A 27508-nucleotide genomic window follows, 5' to 3' on the forward strand; every position below is an offset into this window, starting at 1 on the left:
CGGGGAAAACGTAGATTCCCTTAAAACCAGTTGTGTTTAGAGGATATCACTTAATGTCCCTGGACCTCAGTTTCCCTGGCTGGAGGGCAAAGTGGCTGGAGTAGAGAGGTAGGGACGATCCCTTGCATCCCAAAGTCCTTTTCGTCTATGCTCTGTTTTAGAATAAAGAACTTGGATTCTTCTAGGAGTTGTGAAAGTGTAGAGTGAATGTCTGCTGTCATCCCCCAAAAGCTGACTTTGAGACATATACAGCAATTTTTAAAAACTGTTTTGGGGTAGAAAAAGGGATTCCCCTTAAGTTTCCCCTTCAATCCCATGTCGGCCCCTTATTGAATAAGGAACACCTGAGGGAAGGTCAGCATTAGCTGCAGTGCTTCCTTTCCTCCTCTTTTTGAGGTTTGTGACAGGCACCACTCATTTCTAAAGACGACCTCGTTCTAGGGCAGTGACTGGGCAGAGACAGCGATTGTCTCCAGGTTGGGTGCTGAGCAGGCCCCAGGATTTTGATCACCAGGTCAGGTCCCTACTCTTTCCTCCTGATAGTCTTTGAAAATGCTGTCCATCTTCCAACGCTGGATCTGAGGGGTCCACATTTCCCCTCACCCCCTCCCTCTGGTCCCTTCTCCACCCACAAGCTAGAGCAGTCCTTCCAACACAGATCCGACCTTTTCACTCCTCTGCTTACAATCTCCCAGTGGCTTCAGCTGGGATAGAGACCAAAAATCTTAATGTAAGCAGCATGCTGTGATTTAGGCCAACTACACTGGCCTTTCCTCAATTCCTCAAATGTGTAATGTGCCCCCTGGCCACTGGGCCCTTCTAAGTGCTGTTCTCTCTTCTGGGAATTCCCTCCAGGTCCTCCACTCCCATCGATTTCTCTCACTCCACTTTCGAGCCAGTGTGTAGTCATCTGTCAGGTCTCAGCTCAACCATCTCTTCCCTGGGGAAGCCTTTGCTGGTCCTCCAGGTTAGATCTCCCCAGTCATCCATCCCTGGCCTTCGGAGTCCTTGCCACAGGCTTTATTTACAGGTTTCCATGTTACCTGAATTCTCCCTCTGCAGATTCTTACTATCCAAGCACAAGTACCAGTTTCAGATATATATATCTGGAGATAGGGCTGGTGTTTCTCATTATTCATTAATATTCCTTATCCAGAACTCAGGAACCAAGTAGATTTGATAGCAGGCTACCCTTTGCTATCTGGAGTCACTGTCCAAACCCTGGAATTCATTAGATTTGGAAACTGAGGGATATCTGTGCGTGTATGTATCAAGATGTGTTTCCCATCTGTCTTGCCCATCAGTCTGTAAGCTCCCTCTGGGCTTCATCTGCTATTCTCATCCTTGTGTTTATCCCAGCCCTTTGTACAATACCTGGCATTCGTTGAGTTAAAAGCAATCTGAAGGGGGAAAACTTTGTCACCATAGCTCCTCTCCTTGCATTTTGCCAGTGGAATTGATAAAGCACTTTATTGCTATGCCTAAATCCAACTCTTTCCTAGACAGTCAATTATTTGAATTAATAAGAAGCATATTTCTTGGTTAAACCAAAGAGACAGCCAAGAAGATGTATAGAGGATATATCATTTTCCAGAATTTTTGTCCAGATTTGTAGGAAAAGTGAATGTACAGGGATCAGGTGTGTTAACATCTGAGAGGACAAACTTTAGCCCTATTGTTGATATCAGTGTTATACTCAGAATGGTTGGTTAGCAGTTGGGTAATTTATAGGATAGTACAGCCTGAAAGAACCTCAAGGTACAGTTCTTTCCATGTTAAAATTAATCGTTCTACAGCAAGGATCGTAGTCCTTTATCAAGACTTCAGTTGACCACATTTTCATAGATCCCTTGGACTGAGTTCCATAATAATATTCACTGTTAAAACTGCTTCCTCACTTATACTAAAACCTGTGTGTGTAGCTTTTGTCCATAACCTTTTATAATTAATAAATGACATTTCTGATCGAGTTTTAAAATAATGACACTGCCTGTGTGATGATGAAAGGATGAATGATTAAATACCTAAATTGTTTTTGGTCGAGGGCTAGATCTGCTGTTAATTTCAGCTGGGTTTTGCCAAGGAGTGGTTTGTTGATAGTCAAACCTTGATTAACCATAATGTGTAATTAAGCAGATTTTTTTCCTCCCTGCACTTAATTGTCAGAAGAGAGATTAAGACAACCACCACCACCACAACAGAATAAGCCCTAGAATTTATTCCAGGATGTGCTCCTGGGTAACTGTAGGGTCTGTCCGTAGGAATTAACTGCAGGGATTCCTGCGTTGTCTCCACCTGTAAGTTCTCATCATTTTCAGAATGGTGATCCTGGGGCCCAGAATGATCAGAATGCTCTGTTAGCTCTATTAGGCAAGGGGAAGGGCTGTAGATGTGAGAACAATTTCCTAGCACTAGTAGTTAAGAAGAATACATCTCTGGGTAATACTCAGTGAACTGGAAATGTAACTTCCCCCCATCCCCTTACTGGAGTTTGGAAGGTTTGCATTTAGAGGCTAAAATATAAGCCATTGGTTGTTGGAGATAAGCATTGGCAGACGAGGAGTGTGTGTGTCTGTGTATTTGGGTGTGCCTCCACAGATGTAGCTACAAGAGGAATGCATGAGTCTGAGAGAATGGGACAGTATGTGATCTCAGTTTTTGTTCCTTCTCTGTAGAGTCAGTCCTCTCATGTAGGATTCAAGCCCCACTTCTGTACAGAGGATTAGAGCATAAAGGAATGTTTGCTAAAGCTCTCCATCCCAAAGAATCATTATTTCATTGTGAGAACTCAAGACAGAACTTGGATTTTTGTTACAGTTTTCAGGAGAGGAGAAAGCTCAGATGCCTCATCATTTCAGCAAACCCCATACAGAACATACAGGAAGGGACCAAACCGTTTAGTAGTATTTGAAGACTATGTGGAGGCGGCTCCTTCATCTTCTTGTATGGTCTTGCGTTTTGAAATCCTCTGGAATCTAGAATTCATGAGTGTTGTGGGGAAGTTATTTTCGCTAATGTTCCTGCCTGTTTTTCAAGCTCCAGTTACTGACCATTTAGACCAGAGGGTGTTGGGTAGTAGAGCATGGCTGGGTTTTTTTTTTGTTTTGTGTTTTTCTTTTTAAAAACATTTTAGAACAAACATCTCCACATTCTCCAAGTGACATTCTGAGACAGGGTTGGAACTGATTAAACCCCAGGCAGATAGAGAGATGCTGTCACATCCGTGCTGAGCCTATAGAGGACGGAGGAATGCCTGCTGATGGGCCCACTTCACCTCTGATAGTCGAAGCAAAACCAGAAGCATCGCTCAGCCAGCCACTCAGCATTCCTAACTTTGCTTCGTTCACTTCTTTAGGCTCTTTAGCCCTAATTCTCAATTCTGCGTTTATGACATTGAGTACTTCTGAAGAGAGTTAACAGTTTTTCAATGTACTTTTTAAAAAAATGATCTCTTCTCCTGTTTTACTGTTTTTTATTTATTTATTTTTTGACCACACCGTGCAGCATGTGGGATCTTAGTTCCCCGACCAGGGATTGAACCCGTGCCCCGCTACACTGGGAGCGTGGAGTCTTAACCACTGGACCACCAGGGAAGTCCCCAACAACTTCTTAAAGTGAATTACTTTGATCACCAAAGTATATGATGTTAAAAGATGTCTTGAATCAAACAAAATGACCCAAGAGTACTTGGGCTCTCAAAAGCTCCGTGTCTCACTCTCGAGCATTGCCCTGCTTTGATTTAAATCAGAGCTGAACCACAAGAACGGCATCTTCCTCTAGGCTTTGCCACATCCTTTGTTTTTGTTTTGTTTTTTTGAACCTAAATATTAAGACCTACCAATTTGTCTTTAGGAAAGTAGAAACTTTGAGACCTTGATGTAGAAGATCGTACATGTACCGGATGATTAAAATACAGAAAGGGTGATTTTCTTGAGCAAAGGGGAAAGATCATCTAAAGCGGAAGCTGGCATTTGTTTTGTACAGTTAATATTTTCACGTGGAACAATTACTGGAAGAGTAAGCAGAGGAACAAGTTGTATGTGACATTTAAAAAAAGGGCTGAAGCCAACTTAGTGGAGGGCAGATTCCCGAATGGGAATTAAGGGCTGGGAGGGGGCTTTAGGTACATATCTGATGCTGGACGCTGATGCCACCAACAGCCATTCTTCTCTGTGGGATGCTTTTGTTGACTTCTTGAAGGAAATGTGCGTGCACAACATCAACCTGACACGAAAGGATGAACTCTCGGTCTTCCACTTGATGACAGTTTCAATGTTATTTTGTTCACGTATCCATTGCAGTCTGGGGGTTAATCAACAAGTTTTAAGTGTAATGTATTGGAGGAGATTGTTTAGTTTTGAAATCACTCACTGTCTATTTTTGCAACAGTTTTTTTTTTTTTTTTTTTTTACAAACAATAGTGCTCAACAGAAACAGCAAGATATTTTAAATGTGTTCCACTTACTGTAGTTTGTCTACAAGTCAGGCTAGATTTTAAATGGACGTTCTGTGAAAAACAAGATGCCTCTTGCTTGCTGTTTTAACTTAACTCCATTGTAGTTTTGCTTCACGTTAAAAAGAACTTTATTAGCAGTTATTTAAATTGAGAAGAAACTGCATTTTGGCACCGTACTTGTTCTATGTAGCTAAACTTGATGCCTGTACAAAAATGTGGGAGAGAGATATGTATATGGAGACAGTAAAGCTACAGAAGGGAGAGTCTACCTTCATGACTTTAGATGCAGCTAAAATCCCCCACAGATGTCCACCACATGAGCAGGTGATGATATTTTGAAGGCTGCAGAGTCACTGTTTTTTATAGATCCCTTCCAACGTGAATATATTATCATACCAGATTTATGTATAAATGTGGAGGCCTAGCATCTGCATTTTGTAAACCATGCAAGAGTTTTGCCGAGAAGAGCACCGAAGAAAAGCGGTGATGCTAAAGTGACCACAGGATCTGGAAGAGTGCAGTTCTTTGCTTAGGTAACCACCCCTGGAAGGCAGCCTTAGTGCTTCTCCAAAATCCCTAAAGAAGGTGTCACACAAATATCAGTAACTCGTAACATTTTTGCAACAGTACTATATATAGTGGGGCCCGAAGACTAGCTAATGTCAGTATTTTCCAAATCTTGACATTTCCAGAAACCAGCACATTTTGTGAACTGTTACACTTCAGAAAAGGGGGAAAAAAGGTTTATAATACTATTAGCCATTTGCAAACTACCAGTTCAAATATGCTCTATTGTAACGTTTTAACACAGGTCATATATTTCTAAACAATATCAAGATCCACTAACTAGTATCATTTTCTATTTTTAAAAGACATGTAAAATGGTTTCGGTGGACTTATTCCAGGAAGAGGGAAAGATAGCTTTCCCAGGAGTGCTGATGCTAGGGACCATTTTCTTTAGTGACTTAAGCATCCAGACGTGATTGAAGAAATGATACTTTATTATTTTAAATTCTGTAGAGAAGACGAGAGGGTTCTCAGTTTCTCCGGGAAGACGACGACAGCTCTCTCCCTCTCCTGGCTGCTGCCAGGGCTCTCTGGGAAGGAAAGCTGGAGGGAGATGGTCGGGGTTTCCTATTGCTCCGATCCCGTTCCCAAGATCAGTAGCCTGATGTGTCGTGCGTGTGTGAGACGCAGCCGCTGGTGAAGAGACGTGTTCTGATGAGGGCATAAGTGAAGTAGACAGAGACTGAAACGACCTGTGGGAGGCTTTGGTCGGACAGGGGAGCAGAAGCGATGGTCACCATGGAGAGAGCTGCGGGGGGACCAGAGATAAGGGCCACAGGGGGAGGAAAGGCTCTGAGCCTTTCCCTCTGGGGGGACTGAGGGAGGTAGGTAGAAGTGCCTGCAGGTGTTGGAGGTGGCTCAGACCAGGTGTATTCAGACCAGGGAAAGGGAAAGATGCGCAGATCTTACCTTTCTGCCAGGAAATGACCGACGCTGCAGCTGGACTGGGACGCTGAGCACAGCTGTGCAGATTTCCCGGTCCCCACGGTCCCTGGGGCATCCTTCTGAGAGGAAGGGATGGTGTCTCGGGCCACACCTGACCCCACCCGGAACTCCTTCCTCCCTGGCCCAGTGTGTGTGCACACATGTGAGCGAGACAAGGCAGATGTGATGTTGACGATCATTTGTGTGGTTGGCGTTTAAGGAACGGCACCGAGGAAAAAGGGCACTATTGTGAAGCAAAACCTATTGCTGGTTGCCATTGAAGGAAAAAGCGCACTGTCCAGATTTTTAATTAGCAGAGCTTAGGACATGAATTTTCTTTTATTAAACGTGTTTTATCTTGCTTTTTTTTTTTCTAATGTTTCCACTGGGTGGTGCTGCAGGAATTCCTACCTTTTGCCTTGGATCTACCCTTCCCAGAAAGACGCCTCCAAAGCATAATAGGAGGAAGTCCTGATTTAGAAAGATTTTACAGTTTCCACACAATAGGAGAGCTTGGAGGATGCTCTGGCAGGAAATGCTTCAGTTTCTGGATGTGGAAAAACTACCATCATTTTGTGTCATGCAGACGTGTTCTTACCGCACTGGGTATATACTTGTGGCCTTCTCCAGCTTATTATTTAGCACAGAAAAGGTTTCAAGTTTATCTGAAAGGTTATGGTTTCATTCTAGTAGAATTGGCATGGAAGATTTCCTTTCTTTTCGATTTTTGTAAAACTAAACAAAGTGAGCAAATAAACATTTTCTGATGCGAAGGCAAAACCACAGATTTAAAAAATCTCTCTGTGAAGGCTTTATATGAAGCTGGAGGCATTATTCCATTTTTATTTTCAAGATCCCTTACACGATGTATTGATCAAAAGGATATCTTAGATTTTTACTTTTGAAATACTCTTAATTGTAAAAAGTCTTTTAGTTTGCTGACCTTCATGTATGGAGAGGGGATAGGGTTGGCCTTAAGAAGTTGAAACAGAAGTTAACATCCCTGCCTGAGGTCATGCAACTCTCCCCCCCGCCCCCGCCGCCCCCCGCGGTACGTGGGCCTCTCACTGTTGTGGCCTCTCCCGTCGCGGGCTCCGGATGCGCAGGCTCAGCGGCCATGGCTCACGGGCCCAGCCGCTCCGCGGCATGTGGGATCTTCCCGGACCGGGACACGAACCCGTGTCCCCTGCATCGGCAGGCGGACTCTCAACCACTGCGCCACCAGGGAAGCCCCATGCAACTCTTTAAGGTCATGGCTACGATGAGAATTTATATGTTCTGACTTCCAATGTTTCCCCTTGCACACAGGATCGAATTTTATTAACATTAACAGTACAAAAATTTAGGTAAAAGATTTTCCATTCAAAGGCCTATGAAATATAAGAATCAGAGGTTAGTGTGTGTGGGGAAATACCCACTGGAAATTAGGGAGCTCATTAAATTGAAGCTCAAATTCAAGAACAGTTAGCAAGATCTTAAGTAAGTTTTACTGAATGCAAAACACCTTTTTAAATTTTATGTGCGTGTCACGGGATGCCATGAAATCCCAAATATGGCTTTCTTAGAACCTGAAAGAGGGCTTCCCCAGAGGTGTTTGTTTCTAAAGGAAAAATTTTTAGCCCCTGCTGGGTGCTTACCAAGTCCCATCAGTCTTGTTGTTTCAGTGGGATCCCCATCCCGTCCCCGTTCGCAGTGCAGTGTTTCTCATGGTACGTGTCATTGTTACGTGAAATGCACGCAGGTTTGGGGCCCCACTCCAGGGCCGGCGACATCACCTACCTTTCATTTTCCACTTTCTTCCTCTCGTTCCACCATACAGTGTGCACACACCGAACAAGAGGATGAGTCTTTCCTGTTGAGAAGGAGCTAGGTTACAGAAGGCACAGCTTCTCACCTCCTGTCTTCATCAAGAGGCAACCTCAATTATTTAGCACTGGATGACACAGCTATGTATTTAAACCAATAGCAGATCTTTTTAAAGGGGAACCGGGTTTTTAAAAAAAGTAAAGGTGGGATGGGTTCAAATTTTCTTAAAAACAGAACCAGTTGGAACAACTGGAGTCACAGATGAGGCAAGCCAGAGATGAACAAGAAAACTTCCTGATTCGATTTCTCATAGGAATGTTGTATCGCCCTCTGTGTTAAAATGGGACTTTTCTCTTAGTAGCAGTGAGATGTGCATATAAGAAATGAAGCCTCTGCTGGGGAAACTACGTGTGGTGATTAAGAAGCTGGACTTTGGAGCCGCGTGCCCTGTATACAAGTCTCTGTTTTCCCAAAATACTCCCGTGGCCAGAGCGTCTTATTCTACCTTGTTAAGTCATGCAGTATCAAATTCAGATAACGTGTATCAAGTGCTCAACACAATGCCTGGTACATAGTAAATGCTCATCAAATGTTAGCGTTAAAAAAGAAAAGCTCCTATTTAAGTAAGTAATGGATTTTTTTTTGGTAGGAGCCCCATTCTTGAGAATTCCATGGACACTCAGTATTGATTGGTGGGGGACGATATAGCTAACATTTCCTTTAGAATGGAACTCTTTGAGATTTATAAATTACCTTTAGGATTTAAATATATCTTTTTTCCTCTACTAGAGAATGTTAGAGTCTCAGAAAGGGTCCATGGACCAAACACAGGAAGAAGATACTGCCCTGGGGATGAGTGTGTGTGTGTGTGTGTGTGTGTGTGTGTGTGTGTGTGTTCTCTGGGTGTAATTGTATGCTTTAGGTTGACCGTACGAGACTGCTGGTATTTGACTATTTTTGACCCATAAAAAAAATTTCATATGGTTGAACCTAATAGTTGGTGATATGGTTAAGAAACATAATTTGAAATAGCATCATAATGAGAGAGATTATAATGAAGAATGATTATATTTTATTTTCATATGTTATTTATCAAAGCCTCAAAAGTCAAAATTTGTCAGGCAGCCTTGGACCACTAATAATCATATTGATATAACTTCTGTGTGCAGTATTATGAAGTAGTCTTAAATTTTCACTGGGGACTTATTAGTAGTTTTATCTCATTGAATGTATCAGTTTTCTAGCTCCATACTCTTTTTTTTTTTTTTTTTTTTTTGAGATACGCGGGCCTCTCACTGCTGTGGCCTCTCCCGTTGCGGAGCACAGGCTCCGGACGCGCAGGCTCAGCGGCCATGGCTCACGGGCCCAGCCGCTCCACGGCATGTGGGATCTTCCCGGACCGGGGCACGAACCCGTGTCCCCTGCATCGGCAGGCGGACTCTCAAGCACTGCGCCACCAGGGAAGCCCTCCATACTCTTTTGATCCAAATGACTACTGTTAGGAGAATTCGTTCAGTATTTTTTTCCACGTTGAATTCATATGGTTAATTACTCTGGGGAAGAAAAAAAAGTCTCAGTGAGTTTCCTTGGGCAATAAGAGTAGCAGTGTTCTTACAGAAAGCAGAGTTTGGCCGTCGTGTTGAGGGTTAAAACAGAGCTGACACACAAGGCAAAATGAAACCAGAGCTGCAATTACAAAGTGGGACAGATGTAGGAGGCCAGGTTTCCTGTGGCCCATTTTCCAGTTTCCTGCCTACAACCTGCAGAAGAGGAAGCCAAATGTTACCAAATATGAGAGCTGAAAGGGGACGTGCTTCAAGCCAGAATTAAGATCCTCACAAACAACACAGACAACAAAAACAATTGCAAAGAAAGTGAAGGTTCGGGTTTAGTCCAAAAATGTCTGGGAAGGAGCAGCCCATCTGTTTAAAGAAAAAGCATTGTCAGCAGAGCTTGTACTTCTCTGTGAGACTCCATGGGGGCACCTGGGGTCTGTCTCAGGTTGTAGGAACCTCTGATTTTTTACAGTCCTAATCATCTTTCAAGACATCTGCTTTTTTAATACCATTGGTTACCTGGAAAGATTTTCCCTGCAGTGCCCAGAGCTTCTGAGTCTGTTTCCCGGGCATGTTGACATACAGGGGAGGTGGATGTGAGTAACTGACTGGCTGTAATGAACTACAGCCCCACTTTGGGAAAGCTGGGTGACCAGTTGGCCGCTTTGATCTAGCAGGCTTGTGTTCCTTTAACTGCTTAATAAAATTATGTCTGATGCTTTCAAGGAAGAGATTAAATGGAGATGTGTACATATGTGGAGGACTACAGATCGTACACTATTTGTGTGGCTACCTGATTGTGAGCCATGTGGAGAGATGATGGAGAAGTGGACAAGTCCATCTTTCTCCCAAGGAAAAAAAGAGAAGAATAAAATTCTACTGTGTCTGGGCTCTTTAGCATGTGATAGAAGTCTCTGAAGTCAGATGTTACAAGAAATCGAGATCCCAAGAACTTGAGATTCACGGCACACTTTTTTATTGAATGCCTGTGGTTTGCCAGGTGCTGTGTTGGAATTGCTGGGTGACGCTGATGGAATGATGGCTAACAAGAAATAGCTCCATCTGTGGGAGCCTTGTTGAAAGCTTCATAGAAGGCACAGATGCGGGCAGCATCTAAGCCTTGTTGAAGGCTCACAATGTTCAGGGCACTGTGCCCAGCTGCTCCCATACACTATCTCTTTCAAATCGACTTGTTTCTTTCAGGTGCAGAGAAATAGGTGGGTGCTTCTGGGACAACCATTTATTATTTTTTTTAACCCCGTGGACCGATCACCACCTCTTCTTCTGGCCCAGGAAGAGCAAACTCAGTACCAGGAACATTAGGAAGTTTGGGGATATTGCCAAATTAGGGACCCAAGGGGTATCCATGTGAGGCAGCCTAGAGTGAGAAGAGGCCCTTTCCCATCTGCATGTGGGCCTAGCCTGAAAATGTGGGATAAGATAGGGCTGGATGTGCAATCATGGGGTGGGGGGGAATGGCCTGCATATACAGATGTGGGAGGAAGTAGAATGGCTGGAATGCACTTTCCCAGCTGGCGTTAATGTGGCCATCCAGTTACTTTTCCAAAGGAAATTCACCCATGTAAAAGTCTCCAACAAACCAGTTGAACTGCTTCTCATTTACCCACAGACAACAGAGTTTCAGAAGGAAGGAGGGGTGGATCACACAGTAAAGGGCAGATGTTGTTATTACAGTGGCTATCAGTGATTTCCCCGGAAAAATCTTTCTCTGTCCTCAGATAGAGGAGTTATTTGAAAAACCGGATTTGAAAAACATTGTGAACTCTAAAGGGTAAAAAAGTAGGCTGAGCGATGGCTGCTTTCCCTCTTTTCCTGTTCACTCTGCTCTTCAAAGCATGGACAATCTGTAGATATTCACAGAATGAATGAGAATATAAACATTTTTTAATAGATAAGAGAGCTTTGAGGGACATGAACTTGGCCTCACCGATTAGCATTTTTTTTTACATGCAGTGTTTGACAATAATTAAGATGTCTTCTGAAAATGTTAATAATCTTAGTTTCACCTTCTCAAAAATAACAAAAAAAAGACTTCAGTTTGTGCTGCTTAGTTACCAAATATTAATCCTTATTGACTTGGTGCCCTAAAATTATTCTGTGCTGAGTTATCGCAGACCACAAATAGTACAAATTGTTGTTTTTCAATTCCTTGCCTTAAGTACAGGTGTTTGTTTTTGTTTGTTTTTAAAAAATATTTATTTATTTATTTGGCTGCTTCAGGTCTTAGTTGCGGTACGCGGCATCTTCGTTGAGGCATGGGGCATCTAGTTCCCTGACCAGGGATCGAACCTGGGCCCCCTGCATCGGGAGTGCGATGGTTCCTGACGTTTCTCTTGGACGCTGATAACATAACAATACAGAAACTCTCAATAGATGTTGCTCTGGACAGAGGAATTGGACTTCAGAGAATTTTCAGTACTAAGTGTTCAAATCCATATTCACTTCTGTAACCGTGCAGTTTTTAACAAGTAAAAAGACATGAACTTGGAGCACCTACTTTGTTTATTTCTTACACAGGAGTTTTTCTCCTTTCCTTGGGCTCTCTCGTTTCTGACTAATTGGTGTTTTTAAGTTGGCTAGTTTCTCTAGTTCCCACAATATGTAGGATTTATAAAGATAATCTGACCCCCCTCACGCCCCACCTCAGTGTAACTTAAAAAATGAAACCAGAAACATGCAAAGAGAAGTGTTAGGTTGCCACGGATATAAAGAAGAGCAAATAAGTGGGCTTTTCAGCTTCTAAGAATGGAAGCAAAAACCTCACGCTTTGCGTACATGCTCTGTGCAGTCCCGTCTCACGTTATGATGTCTGGCGCCACCTTGTGGCAGATAGAATGCCTGCCTCCAAGGAGAGGAAAGCAACTTCTATGAGGGAGGAGGCGGCCCGAGAAGGGACCGGGGCAGGTCTAGGTGTCGGGGGGTGGGGCTGAAGCTTAAACAATTTGGGGAAATCCTCTTTGTACAGGCCCCCACCAAGTTATAAATACAAAATCCCTGGGGCCCCTAGACTTGTGCAAGGTGGTGGTCCCTGGGGCATTAGGATCTACCATCAGCTTCACTGGGAGCCCTCCTGGCTGCAGGATGACAAGGTGGTGATGCTGGCGGTCATGGGGCAGGGCTAACTCTCCTGGCAGCCTGGCTGCTGCTGGAGGCTTGGTGGATTTTGAAGGAGCACAGTAACCTCTGGACTTAGTCGTCGTTGTTGTTTTAATCGAGGTAGAGTTGATTTACAATATTAGTTTCCAGTGTACAACAGAGTGATTCCAAATTTTATAGATTAAACCCCATTTATAGTTATTATAAAACATTGGCTATTATATTATAAACTCCATTTATAGTTATTATAAAACATTGGCTATATTCCCTGTGCTGTTCCTTGTAGCTTATTTATTCTGTCGATGGTCGTTCAGCAGTTAGTTGTGATTTTGGTGTTTTCGTGAGGGGGGTGTGCTCACGTCCTTCTACTTTGCCATCTTGTCTCTGCCCCACGCTTATTTATTTTATGCACAGTAGTTTGTACCCGTATCTTGTCCTTCCCCGCTTCCTCCTCCCTCCTGGTAGCTACTAGTTTGTTCTCTGTGCATCTAGGGTGGCCTTTGTTTTTCCGGCACAAGCTGGAGGTTGTCTCTGGGTAGATCGCAGAGCCGTTTCATCCAGGCCCCTACACTGAGCCTTGCTTTCGCCTTTGCCATTGCTGCCCCCCACCCCTGCCCTGCCCACTGCGGGGAACATCTGCCTCTGTCCTCTCACCCTTTTCTTTTTTAAGGTGGGAGAATATTCTTCTCTTGCCTCTGGCCTGCAGAACCTCAAATGCTCTCCTACCCAAGACTCACTCCTAAGGACACAACTCAGTGAATTGTAAATCTGTACCAGAACCTGGTTTTTAGGACCCAACAGAAGCTAAATGTTAGCAAGGAAAGGGGAGAAATTCTGGGCTTGCTCTCTGGACAGCAGCAGTTCCGTAACTCTAGCTTTCAGCTTTTGAAGGAGAGGGTTTGATCAAATCCTCTCACCCTTTTCAAATTTTCCTCACCTTTTGTTTAAGGCTGTGCTCAAGCTGACTCTTCTAGAAAGCCTTCTCTAGCTAGTCTGACCCTAATCCTGATCCTGATGTGACCTCTATACCCTTGGTAGGAGGCGGTATAACAGAGTGGCTAAGGGCATGGGCTGTGGCCTATACTAACCTCAGTTTTATTCATTCATTTATTCGACAGATGTTTCTTGAGCACCTACTATGACCCGGCAGTGACTAAGAGTTAGGGCTGCGTCAGCAAGCAAAACAAAGTTTGGGACTCGTGGAGTCAACATTCAAGAGCAGTGCTTTTCAAACCCATCTGTGGAGAAGGACCGGTGTTTTAAATTTCCAGTACATTGTGGACTGATAATTTTGGATACCATAAAAATAAATTACTAGGAAAATAAAATTAAAAACAAAGATACCAAAATACAAGCCCCCAGTTTTTATTATAGATTAGGCAGACGTAAGATTATATTTCAATAAATAAGAATAAACATAATTGGGGAAATAATTACAAAAAGCTACATATTCGGGGCTTCCCTGGTGGCGCAGCCTGCCGACTGGGGGGACACGGGTTCGTGCCCCGGTCCGGGAAGATCCCACATGCCGCGGAGCGGCTGGGCCCGTGAGCCATAGCCGCTGAGCCTGCGCGTCTGGAGCCTGTGCTCCGCAACGGGAGAGGCCACAACAGTGAGGCCCGCGTACCGCAAAAATAAATAAATAAAAGCTACATATTCAATGAAAATGCATATAAAGGCAGTTATATAGAAGATCACTATTCATACTGATAACTTTTGTCGTTCTGTAATTTTAGCCAAAGGAAAAAGTCATAAGTGAAATAGAGATTCCCTGTATTAAATGCCTATAAGCACACTTTAAGCAAACACCATATTTATGAATACTTCGCTTTTCATGTAGGAAAGTGTTTAGGTTAACTAATTAATCTAGGTTGGATAAACAGTGCTACTTTCCGGAGACGAGGTATATAAACTGTTTCTGTGTTTTGTTTTAATTACACTTGAGAGAAGCCCGTCTCACAGAGGTATGTTGACCAGACAGAAAGAAGAGATTTTTAAACCCATTTCGGCAAACTCAGGATATTCGTTTTTTAACTTTCATCTAAAATGCAGCAAGTTTGCTGAATTTTAAACTCCATCTTCATTCCTTCATTAGTTGCCAGTTCCAAGTTTATCCTGTAACGTAATACAGTTACAGTTAAATCATCTTTTAATGAAACCCATGAATTCTAGATGTGTATACACGTTGGGGTTACAGTTGAAAAACTAACCTTGAACATCACACATTTTAGCATTGTCCTTCTTCATGTTTCTGACTATTCCATAGTTTGTGCTGACCAGACAAGCCTACTGATCACATACTTGGATGTGGTGACAATGACAAATGGCAGTGAAGTCTCTAAATATTTACTCTCAATTCCTATACTTATCTTTGACTGGTGACCAACAGTTTGCATTGATGTTGGCCACACAGAGAGTAGACTGTGCTCCTCCACAGTTGGGCCTCAATTTCCTCATCTGCAAGGAGGGAACAGTAATTTTATTTAACTCAGAGGGCTGTTGTGGGAATTCAGTGAGATAATGCAAAGTGCTTGGTATATGGTAAAGGCTTAATAGATAATACCCAACATGTACAGAGAAAACCAAGAGAAGGCTCTTATAATCGGAAAAGACAGATTAATGAATGAATGATAACACTGGAGGACAGACTATGATAAAGTGCTGTAAGGACCCCTGGGATGAGTGTGTTCACATGAATGTGTGCGTGTAAATTATGTCCATTTGGGAGGACCTTTTGATCTTGTCTGTCCTGCACTTTGTACTTACTGTTTGAGGCACCTGACTTAGCAAGAGGATGGTGACTGCATTTTACTGTTCCCACCCTGTTTCACGAGCGTTGGCCCTGTTTCTGCTCCTGAGGAGTGGAGGGTGTTCAGCTCCCCACCACCACCCTCAGTGGAAGTCTGCCTGACTTTAGCTAGTTAGCGTGCCCAGAGCATTGGTGGCTGGTACCCTTGACCCGAGGGAGATGCCAAGGCTGTGATAGGGCCACGTGGCCTGACGGCTCTCACATGGGCCAAGAGGTGCACCAGCGATGATGAGAGTAATCAGTATATACAGTCTATAGCATCCTTTTCTTTGAACCTCCATCCAGAAATTAAAGGATGAATCAATGATACTATTTGCATTCTTTAAAAACAAGGAGTTGAAAACACAGAACGAGGGTGGAAAGTAACCGCTCAGAGTCTGCCTAAGTGTCCCTCCAGCTCTGTGCCAGTGGACAAGCTGTACACTTGGACCACCTCCACCACGACCAGCCCAGGGAATGGACCCAGGTGGGCTCCATCTTCATAAGCAGTGTTGTCATGGCTATCCCTTGGGTTGTCGTTTTAGAACACTTCTCTTTCTTCTTTCTGACCCAACAGTTCTCATCTACTTGACTCCCTTCCCCGCTCCAGGGGCACAAGATAGATGGGGACAGAACTAGCTCCAAGGGAAGTGTGAGCACTCGAGGGCCATCTTTGCTGGAGTCACAACAGCTTGGAGGCCTCAGGCTAAGTATTTTAAACCAGTGTTTCTTAAGCTGAAGGCAGCAAATATGTAATCAGGGATCTGAGTTTTCTGCCAGAATTTTTTTTAAAATCTGTTCTTTCATTTTTTAAAAAATTGAAGTATAGTTGATTAACAATGTTGTGTTAGTTTCAGGTGTACAGCAAAGTGATTCAGTTATATATATATTTATTCTTTTTCAGATTCTTTCCCATTGTAGGTTATTACAAGATATATTTTTTAACGTCTTTATTGGAGTATAATTGCTTTACAGTGGTGTGTTTCTGCTGTACAACAAAGTGAATCAGCTATACATATACATATATCCCCATATCTCCTCCCTCTTGCATCTCCCTCCCACCCTCCCTATCCCACCCCTCTAGGTGGTCACAAAGCACCGAGCTGATCTCCCTGTGCTATGTGGCTGCGTCCCACTAGCTATCTATTGTACATTTGGTAGTGTATATATGTCCATGCCACTCTCTCACTTCATCCCAGCTTACCCTTCCCCCTCCCTGTGTCCTCAAGTCCATTCTCTATGTCTGCATCTTTATTCCTGTCCTGCCCCTAGGTTCTTCAGAACCTTTTTTTTAGATTCCATACATATGTGTTAGCATATGGTATTTGTTTTTCTCTTTCTGACTTACTTCACTCTGTATGACAGACTCTAGGTCCATCCACCTCACTACAAATAACTCAGTTTCCTTTCTTTTTATGGCTGAGTAGTATTCCATTGTATATATGTGCCACATCTTCTTTATCCATTCATCTGTCGACGGACTTAGGTTGCTTCCATGTCCTGGCTATTGTAAATAGAGCTGCAGTGAACATTGTGGTACATGACTCTTTTTGAATTATGGTTTTCTCAGGGTATATGCCCAGTAATGGGATTGCTGGGTCGTATGGTAGTTCTATTTGTAGTTTTTTAAGGAACCTCCATACTGTTCTCCATAGTGGCTGTATCAATTTACATATTACAAAATATTGAATATAGTTCCCTGTGTTATACAGTAGGTTTTTGTTATTTATCTATTTTATATATAGTAATGTATATCTGGTAATGTGCTTTCATTTTTTGATGATAGTCTTTAAAAAAAAAACTCACATAAATGTATTCCAGGTCACCTTATAAAGAATAGTCAGCAAATAGCTGAACATTCTCCCTTGGATTTCAGTGCCTGTATTGGAGTCGCTGCCTAATGAACAAGGAACCAAGGTGGATACAGTAGCTAGATGATGCCTTTGAGCTGGGTGAAGGCCACGTGTCCTCACAATGTGTTCTATGCAGAGGTTTCCCTGTTGCTTAAAAAATAATAGTAAATATCTGAATAACACTTATTATGTACCAGGTGTAGTTCAAGTGCATTCTTAGTAACTCATGTAATCCTTGTAACCACCCTGTAAAGGAGATACTTTTATTATCATCATCCCCATTTTCCTTATGGGGATATTGAGGCACAGAAGGGTTAAGTAACTTACCCAAAGTCCCACAGGCAGACAGGACTGGTACTTGCATTTGAACCCAGAGAGTCTGGCTCTGAATCTGCTTTACCCATTATGGAACCTTGCAAGTAGACAGAAGTGGTTCACCCTCTCGCCTGCTGCAAGCTGTAGAAAATAATTGTGCTTCCATGAAAAACTGCATTATCTAGTCTCTAGAGAAAAACCCCTTTGGATGATGTGATTCTGGTTTTATGGAAGCTATTTTATAATCCTGTTAATTATAGATAACTGATAGCAAAATAATTATTGTCTATAGATATGCAAATTCTATTCTATCTTACAGTGTTCAGTTGATTCCTCTCTCACCCCTATTTGTGCATTCATTTCAATATTCCTAATTTATAAATGCCTTTATTATTCAGATTCTTTTTTGAACTCGTTAGAACATCTGCCAAGTTCCTGCTTGACTAATGAGTGAAATAAAATCTTTAACATGTCTTCATTTTATATCTGTAGGAGAGCCATGATTTCACCCATTTTGAAAATTAGTTTTTAACGGTTATTTCTCAACTCTTAGTTTCTCAGTGAGGCCTTTCATGACCTTCTGCTCATACACCCCAGGCTCCCCACCCCCTTATCCTGCTCTGGTTGCATTTCCCCATAACACTGTTCTTCCAACATACTATGTATTTTAATAGTCATATGTTTGTTGTTTATGGCCTGTCTTCTCCCTTTGGAATGTAAGCTCCATGAGGACAGAGGTCTTCATCTCCTTTGTTCTCTGATGTGTCCCAAATACCCAGAGGGTGTCTTGGCATGAAATGGACACTCAAAAAAAAATTGAAAAAAGTGAAGAGAGAATTGGGTCTCTCTCCTCTTTGTAGGGTATAATCATATAAACACATCTTACTCAGAAAAACTTACATTGTCATAACCTTTTTGTTGGTTGCCTTTCAACAAAACATCGTGTGTCATATACAAAATTGATTGTTAATTTGAATAGGGTGGGAGCAGTCTTATTTTATTTGCGAATTTTATCTGGCTGTATAAGAACTATAAACCTTGAGGTGTTTATATCCAGTTTTCTTCTTTATATTGAAGGGAGACTATAATAAAAAAAATTAGTGAAAATGATTTGTCAACATGGGAACATAATACACATACCTCTTGCTCCTTTAAAAGGAGGTGTGTGTGGCTTCCCTGGTGGTGCAGTGGTTGAGAGTCTGCCTGCTAATGCAGGGGACGCGGGTTCGTGCCCCGGTCCGGGAAGATCCCACATGCCGCGGAGCGGCTGGGCCCGTGAGCCATGGCCGCTGAGCCTGCGCGTCCGGAGCCTGCGCTCCGCAACGGGAGAGGCCACAACAGTGAGAGGCCCGCGTACCGCCAAAAAAAAAAAAAAAAAAAAGAGGTGTGTGTATTATTCAGATTTGATAAACTGTTTAAAATGATCTAACTGTGCTCCACAGCGGCAAGATGTAGGCTATAAATTACAAAAGAAAAGGAACAGTTGGGGCAAATAGCAGGTAGCTTTGTTCTCTGGAGAGGCCTGGATGAGGTCTTGCCAGCTGCTGTGACTGCGGTCTTGGGTTAGTTCCAACAGAAGTGGTGAGAGAGAGACCATCCACAGCAGGCGGCGGGATTGAGGGTGCAGGCAGCGGGGTGCAGAAAGTATCTAATGCGGGAGGACACCTCTTCCTGTGAGAGCAGTGATGCTTTAGAAGTGGATCCTCCTCAATGTAAACGTGCAGAGTTTGATTTTGCATTAAGAATGGCATTACAAGCACTATAGAATTTAAAGAATCAGTCAATCAAAACAATGAAAAAAAATAGAATCATGTGCTTTCTATGAAATGAAAAATAATTTAAAAATCATCAGTTGATGGTTTTGCAGCTATCGTATCATTTCATGAGATTTTAAGATGTCAAAGGATCATGTGTTCACATTGAAAATTAAATTTTATCAACTCTAAAAAAAAAAAAAAAAAGAATGGCCTTACAATACCTGATAAAATTTCATCCATTCAAAGTAAGGTTTGGGAAAAAAAAAAAGCAGCATTTTCTAGGTAGCCAAAAATTTGATTTGGGAAAATTTTTTTGATGAATAGCATTTCTTTTATGTAGTCTATGTATTTTAAGTGGAGATTTGTGGGAAATCGGCTCAGTGAGGCTAGGCTGATGAAATATTTTAACTTAAAGCAGACCCCGGTTTGTATAATAACATATCAAACATAAATCTGAAGTATCAACACTTTCTTGAACTTTTTATTTAATAAGAGCCACAGGATGTTGTCTGAATTACACACATTCCTTATAATGGCAGCCCGATAACTTGGACTTGATTGTACCCACATGTTAAGATATAGGACTTTACTAAGGATTCTAGGCATCAAGGAATTTAATTAATTTTTAATTAAATTAAAAATTAATTAAAGAAATTAAATTAATTAATTTAATTAATTAAAGAAAAATTAATTTTAATTAAAAAGAAAAATTAATTTTCTTTTTAATTAAATTAATTTTCTTAATTTTTCTTTCTGGTGAGAGAAATCTTCATTTGGATGAATTTGCTAATATGTGTTGGTGGTTACGGGGGAGACTGTATTCCCCAGTCACGCTGTTAGACTCTTTTTCTTTGCCAGCGTCCGGGAGGGGGCAAAGTTTGTAGCTGGCAGAGATGTGTCACAGAACGTGAAGCGTGATTGTATGTGACGACAACTGTGTAAATGATGAAACTTAATCGTAGTTAAAAGAAGTTAAGGTGGGAAGTAAAATCAAAGAGACAGTGATGGCAGGAACCGCAGCAGTGACGTCAGCTGGTGACCCATTCCCCCCTCCGCCCTCCTGTTTCCCTCCCTCCCCGTGTCTCCACTCCCCCACGTACACTTGCCCGTTTCCATCACACCACTGGCTCCGGCCAGAGAGGATGGGGGCATCCTGAGCCACCCTGGGGGCCCACTGTCTCCCAGAATGACTTCTGCCGAGTGTAGAAGGGGGTGACAGATGTTTGTAGATGCAGTACGCTCACAGGGAAATATTTTTGAGACTCATCTCTGAGTAATGTGTGGCCGGATTTCTAACAGTAAAGATTGGTGTGACTGCACACCCATTGAAACTGGTGGGCCCACCAGGGTGGAGGAGTGGCCGAAGAGCTGGAAAAGGAGAACGAGGCCCTCAGCACCGGCTTGACGTGCTTTAGGCAGAGGTGGCTTCATGCCTCAGTCAGCCCTGTTACTCACATCCACCCTCTGACAGATCCTCCCATCCGCAGCCGTAGCCTGGCTCTGACACCTTGGTGTGGGAGAGTAAGGGGGCAGAGGGCTTGTTCCTCAGCCCACCCAGCCTCACCAAAGCTCTGAGTTTGTCGGGGCAGCTCTGTGATTGCTAGTTCTCAGCTCGTGCCTCCCCTCAGCCCAGTTCATTTATTCCAGAAATCTGGGAGGGCCCTAATGAGGGGGTCCACATCCCCACCATTTGCTCCTCTGCCTTTTCACTTTCTACTCTTTTATGTCTCCCTTTTCTTTCCCTCTTTCCTCCTTCTGCCTTTGCCGTAGGCTGTGGCCGTAGCACCCATGGTCATTTTTGTGGCCCACTCATAACCCTCTGAGTAAAGATGTGATCGGGCAGTCCCCCTACATGGCATGCTTTCTCGTGTCTAGACACACCTCATGTTTGTGAATGTAAGTTTACAGTGTAAAGATATTGCACTCCAGCAAAGAGAGGAGTATTTTAGACCAAGATGTCGGGCACTGTAATTGTCAACTCTTGCTACAATGGTGCCGCATAACAAACAGCCCCGGGAGTCACTGGCAAACAGCAGTATTTATTTTCCTCATTGGTTAACCTCAGGGATGCTGCTTCAGACTGTGTGTTGTGGGACTTGGCTCCAGGCTTTGGGTTGAGATCAGGTTGGCTCCACGCGCCTTTCATTTTTGGGCAGCAGCTTCACGGCAGTAACAGGAGCACAAGAGGAAAAGTGCAAACATGGGAAGCCTCTTAGACCTCAGCTGAGAATTGGCACATTGTCATTTCTACTCATCATTCTATTGGCTAAATCAAATCACGTGGCCAAGCCCAAATTTCAGTGGGATGGGAAGAAAGTGCTCCACCCGCTCTGGGGCACTGCTTCATGGTCACTTGAAAGGGAGAAGGGGTGAAGAATGGAGAACATTTATCCAGTCTACCATACAGGTCCTCATCATTTATGCCCAAGGCACATGGCTCTGATACACGGGCTTGGAACGCCAAGGAAAGGGATTCCAGGAAGCACAAGAAGCTCTGAGGAGTCCTGGTTGGTAGAAGCACTAAGTGTAACACAGATGAAGGTGTTTACGTCGTCCTCCTGTCCCATCTGGAACAGGACGGCTCGCGTCAATTAAAGGTGGGGGAGGTGCAGGTGGCCGACCAGTATCCTACCTGGCATCTGAGCCACAGACCCAGAAATCCTTTCTGTCCGGACCTCTAAACCCACTGGCAGCCTTCGGCCCTTTAACATTTTAAAGATCTTTGAAAGCTTACTGTCTGAAGTGTTTGGCCGAGAACACACCGAAGCGTTTGAGACAACTGTTAACAATTCTTAGTGCCAATGATGAGAAGAAAGTTGTGGCTTGTCCTCAAATAATAGGAAGCTCATATGAGGAGCTGGAGCTGGCAGGCTGCTGCGGATGCAGCACCACCGCCGTTGTGCTTACGAGACTCATGAGATGCAAAGGCGGTTTTGATCTAACAGTGAAATGACTTACTGTCTTACAGACTGAGTGGCCATTGTGGTGAAGATTGATTTCTGTAGAGAATATCTCCTTTAAAGAGCCATAAATAAAGTACCCTGTGGGTGTTTGAAGAACATTCCTAATCTGCTTCCCTTTAACTGAGAAACCCACATGGCTCGGGGAAACAATAAAATGTATTCTTTTGGCGAAACATGTGAAAGGAAATAAGGAAATGAATACTTATTGGAGGGCTAGGTATTTTCACATCCATCCCCATGTGGAAAGGAAGAAAAATGATTTGTCAGGCTGAAAGCTGCCCCTTTAAGAGAAATGCAGGAGAGGTGTGGAGTTGACAAAAATATTGGTACAAATAAGATTTCCTAAGGCTGTTGTTCTGGCTTCCGGGTCTCCCAGAGGCGTGCATCCCGTCCCCCTGGCTACCTCCTGGGGCTTCAGAGTTTCCTCCTTGCAGTAATAGGGTATGATCCAAGTTCTCTCTGGCTTTGTCCCCACCTCACAACTGGCCTTTGAAGCTTCCATCTGTGCCAGAAGGCAATTTTCCACCCTCTGGTCATCCCTGGCTCCCTCAGCCCAGCACTAGGATCTTACCCCCATTTTTCCCAGATCAAAACCCAGGGCACTTCACGTGTCCAGTCATGACAGTCGATCTGCGGTGAAGCTTTTGAGGCCAGCCCAACTGCCTCTTCTTTCCTTATGTACGAATGTTGATAAGACAAACGGTTGTTATTACTGTTGTTGTTGTTGTTATTTTTAGAATCAGTACCCATTGCCATGAAAGTCCTCAGATGTCTGAAGTTGGTAACTGCCTGGGAGAGTGGGGAAAAATTTCCTCAAGAAGGTCCCATATAAACTGGGTCATGATGGATGAGTAGGAGTTCACCAGGCTCCAAAGCTAGGGAACAGCATTTTAGGCAGAAGGAACAGCACCTACAAAGTCCACACCAGAGTCAAGGGAAAAAGATAAGATTTTATAGGCTTTCCTCTCACAGTGGAGAAAAAAATGCTTTTCCCATGTCTGTGCTTGTGACAGATGGGGTTTTATCTGCCACATGACAAGTGCCTGGGAAAGAGAACGACTCTTCAAGTGGCAGTGACCCATTCCTCAGGTCTATAAACATGTATCAGGCAGGCGCACGCTGCACTCGGGCATTGGGCTGGGTTCTCAGAGTGCTGGGAATACAAAGAGTAATCCAACAAAGTCCCTTCCTCACGAAGCTCCCCGTGCGGTCACACTGATGGAAGTACCCCAGGCCCCACGTAAATGCACTTATCACGGGGTCCAGCGTTTCACACAAATAATGGCCTAGAGGCTGAGCAGCAAAGGAGTTGATAGGATGGGCGGGAACATGTTAATCATCGTGGGCATTAACAAGGATTCACGTGGGGGATAGTTTGTGTGAGGACTGATTCTAGGAATGGGCAGTTCATTAATCATTTTTTCACGTTATTCTCAACGCGACCCCGATACCTGCCGGGATGTGTGTGGCGAATACGAAGGTCACAGGGCTTCCCTGTGTTTCTGAATTGTGGCTCTTTACAGAAATGCAGCCAGAAGGCACCTGATTCAGAGTGGCCTGTTGGGATGGAAATGAAAGCAGCTTTCGATTAGGTTCACGGGGGGCAGGGGAAGGTGCTGAGGTGCCCACCCTGAGCCCCCGATCCCCCCAGACCTGGCACCTGCACTGACGCGGCCCCTCCCTCCTCAGGTATGGAGAGTGCAATCACGCTGTGGCAGTTCCTGTTGCAGTTGCTGCTGGACCAGAAACATGAGCACCTGATCTGCTGGACCTCCAACGATGGTGAATTCAAGCTCCTCAAAGCAGAAGAAGTGGCCAAGCTGTGGGGACTCCGGAAAAACAAAACAAACATGAACTACGACAAGCTGAGCAGAGCCCTGCGATACTATTATGACAAGGTAAGCCCTTGCCCTTACGGGAGGCTGTCACGGGGCGGGAGCCACCTTCACAACCCATCCATGGAAGTGGGAAGTAGGGTACCGTAACGCTATTGGCAAATAGAGGCAATTTATGTGGGTTGTATTGCTGTTGTTTTATAAGAAGAACTATGCCATAGGGATTTTTTTTTTTTTCTGGAAGCCCTTAAGGGGTTATCGTGGGTCAAATTTTGTTCCCTCTGCACCTTCTTCTGTGTTGCTGCAGGATTTTGCTAATAACAACAGAAATGAGATGCAGGAAGGTTCTGGGGCCTCCCTCGTGGGTAGTTGCTTGAGTGACAGAATGTATGTGACAATCTAGAAGGTCTGTCCGGTTTGTGATTCACTCAAACAGGCTTTGCAGGAGTCGGGGGGATGGCACCTGGGACAGTTTATTGAACATTTGGGCACCCGCTATCCTCACGTATAAAATGGGGCTCGTAATAGCGTGGGTTCAGGATTGCCGAGAAGAACTAAACAAGCCAACACACGTTAAGCGCTTAGAACAATGCCTGGTACCTGGGGATCGCGACTTCGTGGGAAACTTCCCTAATTAAAAGAAAAACCATTCTCATTTTTAAGTCACAGAGATAAGTCAGAGTGCTTTGTTAATGATAACACAGCATCGTTTCCAAAGCCAGGACTGTTGGGGAGAGTAGTAGTGCGTTTCTGGAAAAGCAGTTGATGTGCCTGGGAGGGCAACCTTATTGCTCTTTAGGGGTAATCATTTCAGGCCTGTCATTGTTGACCATTTCTGTGTTGATCTGTTGTTGCTGAATGTTTAGCCTCATAGACGTAAAGATTTGGAGTCCTAATAAGTATAAGCATCTGTTCTGGTTTTACTCTTCTTGTTGCAAGGTGAATTAAAAACGGATTTAAATATTAGTTCCTGATCTGTGTTTGGTGCCTCCCTCCTGCCAACCTCTTTGGAATTCAAGACAGAGGATTGCACATTGCAGGAAGTGGGAGCATCATTAATTATAAAGTGTTCCTTTGTACGATCGTAACTGCGCATGATTGCCATTGAAATGTTAAAGGTGCTTCTCTTTAATGTAGCAATTAATTAATGCTGGCTTAATGCAGCGTCTTACCAAGATGTGAAAGCCCTTCTCACAAATTGCACTGTCTGAAAGCCTCGCAGATGGTTTATTGCTTTGCATTTTTTTCCCCCAGGTTCTAAGTTTACACAATGGGAATTGGGGCCCTCTGAAGGAAAACAGTCATCTTGCTGGCTGGCAAGGTGCCTAAGAGCATGGCTTTGAGACTGACTGAAAAAAAAAAAAGGAATTTTATTGTTTTCAGTCAGGGTGTCACAGAAAAGGAATTTGGTGTCTGTGACTCGGTTTCACCTTTTCACGTGGCCCAGGCATTGGGGCTGAGGATTGTGTATCTTCAGCACAAAGAGGGATCATGGGCTGAAGATGACTCCCCAAAAGACAGGCAAAGCTGTGCTGTTCAGACTACATCTGATCTCCCTTGGGCAGGTGTTGAAAATCTCGAGGGAAAGCAGTTTCAGAGCCTTTAATCACCCCCCATGTTTTGGTACTTTCTGTGTCTAAGGGACTGTGTGCCGAGCACTCCCTACCCCTGGCCTCCTTTAAACTATCACAGCCCCCTGAGACAGTCCTGCTGGCATCTCCTCCTTTTACAGATAAGAACGTAGGGGCGTTTGATGGAAACCTTGCCCAAGCTCCTGCAGCCAGGAAGTGGTAGAGCCAGGATGCCCACATTCCTGGCCAGAGGCCTGCGCACTGCCTTCTGTGCTGTTCATTTCCTTTGCCTCTGAATACCTGAGTTCCAGGTAGGCAGTCAGGCAGCACAAAGGGTATCGCAACCTTAGAAACTTGTATTTACTGTGAAGCCCCAGGTCCAAGTGGCCAGTGTGGCCTGCTCGCCCCAGGTGTCCCTTTCCTCTTCTGCTGGGGCTGAGCTAAGGTCCGGCCACGTGACCTTCGTGCAGCCAGCTGGCCCTGACAGGGCAGGAGTGGCTCTTGTCCAGGGTGTCATGCAGGCTTGGCCACCAGGAGAAGACGCCCTTCGTCCTTCCTTAGAAACATGTACACTGTAGGCATGCACGTACACACGGCCGTTTGAACCTTTCTCATGAAACCTTGTCAAGTGATGAGTAAGAGTGGTCATTAGACACCGAATATAGTTGTACGTGAAAAGAAGAGGAGGGAGGAGGATGAAGGAGAAGAGAGGAGTCGGGCGAGAGCGAGGGGAGAGGACGGGCAGAAAGCGGGGAGAAAGGGAGGAGGAGAAATGGTGAAGGAAGGTTAAAAAATTGTATGTTACATTTTGTGATGGACACTTACTTTTTTCAGTTTTGCCAGCGTTGCTCAGGGACTGTATGTGTAAGTTGAATAGTGTGAAATTGCTAATATCTGATCGTTTTGTTTGTTTTTTTAAAAATTATTTATTTATTTATTTATGGCTGTGTTGGGTCTTCGTTTCCGTGCGAGGGCTTTCTCCAGTTGCGGCAAGCGGGGGCCACTCTTCATCGTGGTGCGTGGGCCTCTCTTGTTGCGGAGCACAGGCTCCAGACGCGCAGGCTCAGTAGTTGTGGCTCACGGGCCTAGTTGCTCCATGGCATGTGGGATCTTCCCAGACCAGGGCTCGAGCCTGTGTCCCCTGCATTGGCAGGCAGATTCTCAACCACTGCGCCACCAGGGAAGCCCTATCTGATCGTTTTTGACTCACAAAAACGCCAGTCTTAAATGGTTTGGTCTCTCACTGGAGAGACAGATTCGAGGAAGGTCTTTGTGATTGTGGAGCCCCTGGCCACATGGGCACCCCTTGCTGTGCCCCATCCTGCACTGCACGTGCTTCTCACGGTCACCCAGCCCTCCTGTGACCCTGTCTGCCTTTCGGTGCCATCTTCAGTCCCCTTCTCTCCCGTCCCCCACCCCTCTTTCCCCGTTCCACCCCTCCCCCTCCCTTTGACACTTAGCCAGAGCCTGCTCTGCGCGTGCGTGGCATAAATTCAGCGACTCCCTACCTTGACAGCTGCGTCTTTGTCCCTGTTGTGTTTCCTCTTTTCGGCTTGCTATCATCTCTTCACTGTTGGCTGAAATTGCACATCCCTTCGTCTGTCCTAATAGGGACATTTCCTGCCAGAGTAGGTAGGCACGAGGATATCATTATTTTTGTATGTTATATGTCATATTTTTAGCTCATTCCAGAATATTTAGAAATGGGCAGAGAAAAAAAAAAGTGGAAAATGTGTGCAAAACTTTGCAGAAGGCGTCAGAGAACAATGTATGGGCTAATGGTATCAGGTTGGGGCTGAGGTGCTTTAATCATTGTTCCTTAAAACATCCCTCCCTCTCCTCCGAGGGGCAGGTTATCACAGTGATAACTATGATAATAGCAGGAACTCTGGGTTGCATAGTCGGGATTTGAATCCAGCTCCGTGACTGTGAGTGCTTTGCCTCATCTCTCCTGGTCTCAGCTTCCTTTTCTATAAAACGGGTATAAGAGTAGAGTCTAG

At 44.2% G+C, this 27508-nt stretch overlaps 1 protein-coding gene across 1 annotated transcript in view; it reads left to right on the forward strand.

Moving 5' to 3' along the window:
* ELK3 (ETS transcription factor ELK3) overlaps nucleotides 1-27508 on the forward strand; it is a 69117-nt gene that overhangs the window by 6169 nt on the left and 35440 nt on the right. The window contains exon 2 of the mRNA XM_027107247.1: nucleotides 23792-24000. Coding sequence (XP_026963048.1) covers nucleotides 23794-24000 — 207 coding nt within the window. The 5' untranslated portion in view covers nucleotides 23792-23793. The remainder of the gene's footprint in view (nucleotides 1-23791; nucleotides 24001-27508) is intronic.

Source organism: Aethalodelphis obliquidens, unplaced genomic scaffold, assembly GCF_003676395.1.
Source record: "Aethalodelphis obliquidens isolate GAN/ISIS:26980383/991018 unplaced genomic scaffold, ASM367639v1 scaffold8, whole genome shotgun sequence".
Lineage (NCBI taxonomy): Eukaryota > Metazoa > Chordata > Mammalia > Artiodactyla > Delphinidae > Aethalodelphis > Aethalodelphis obliquidens.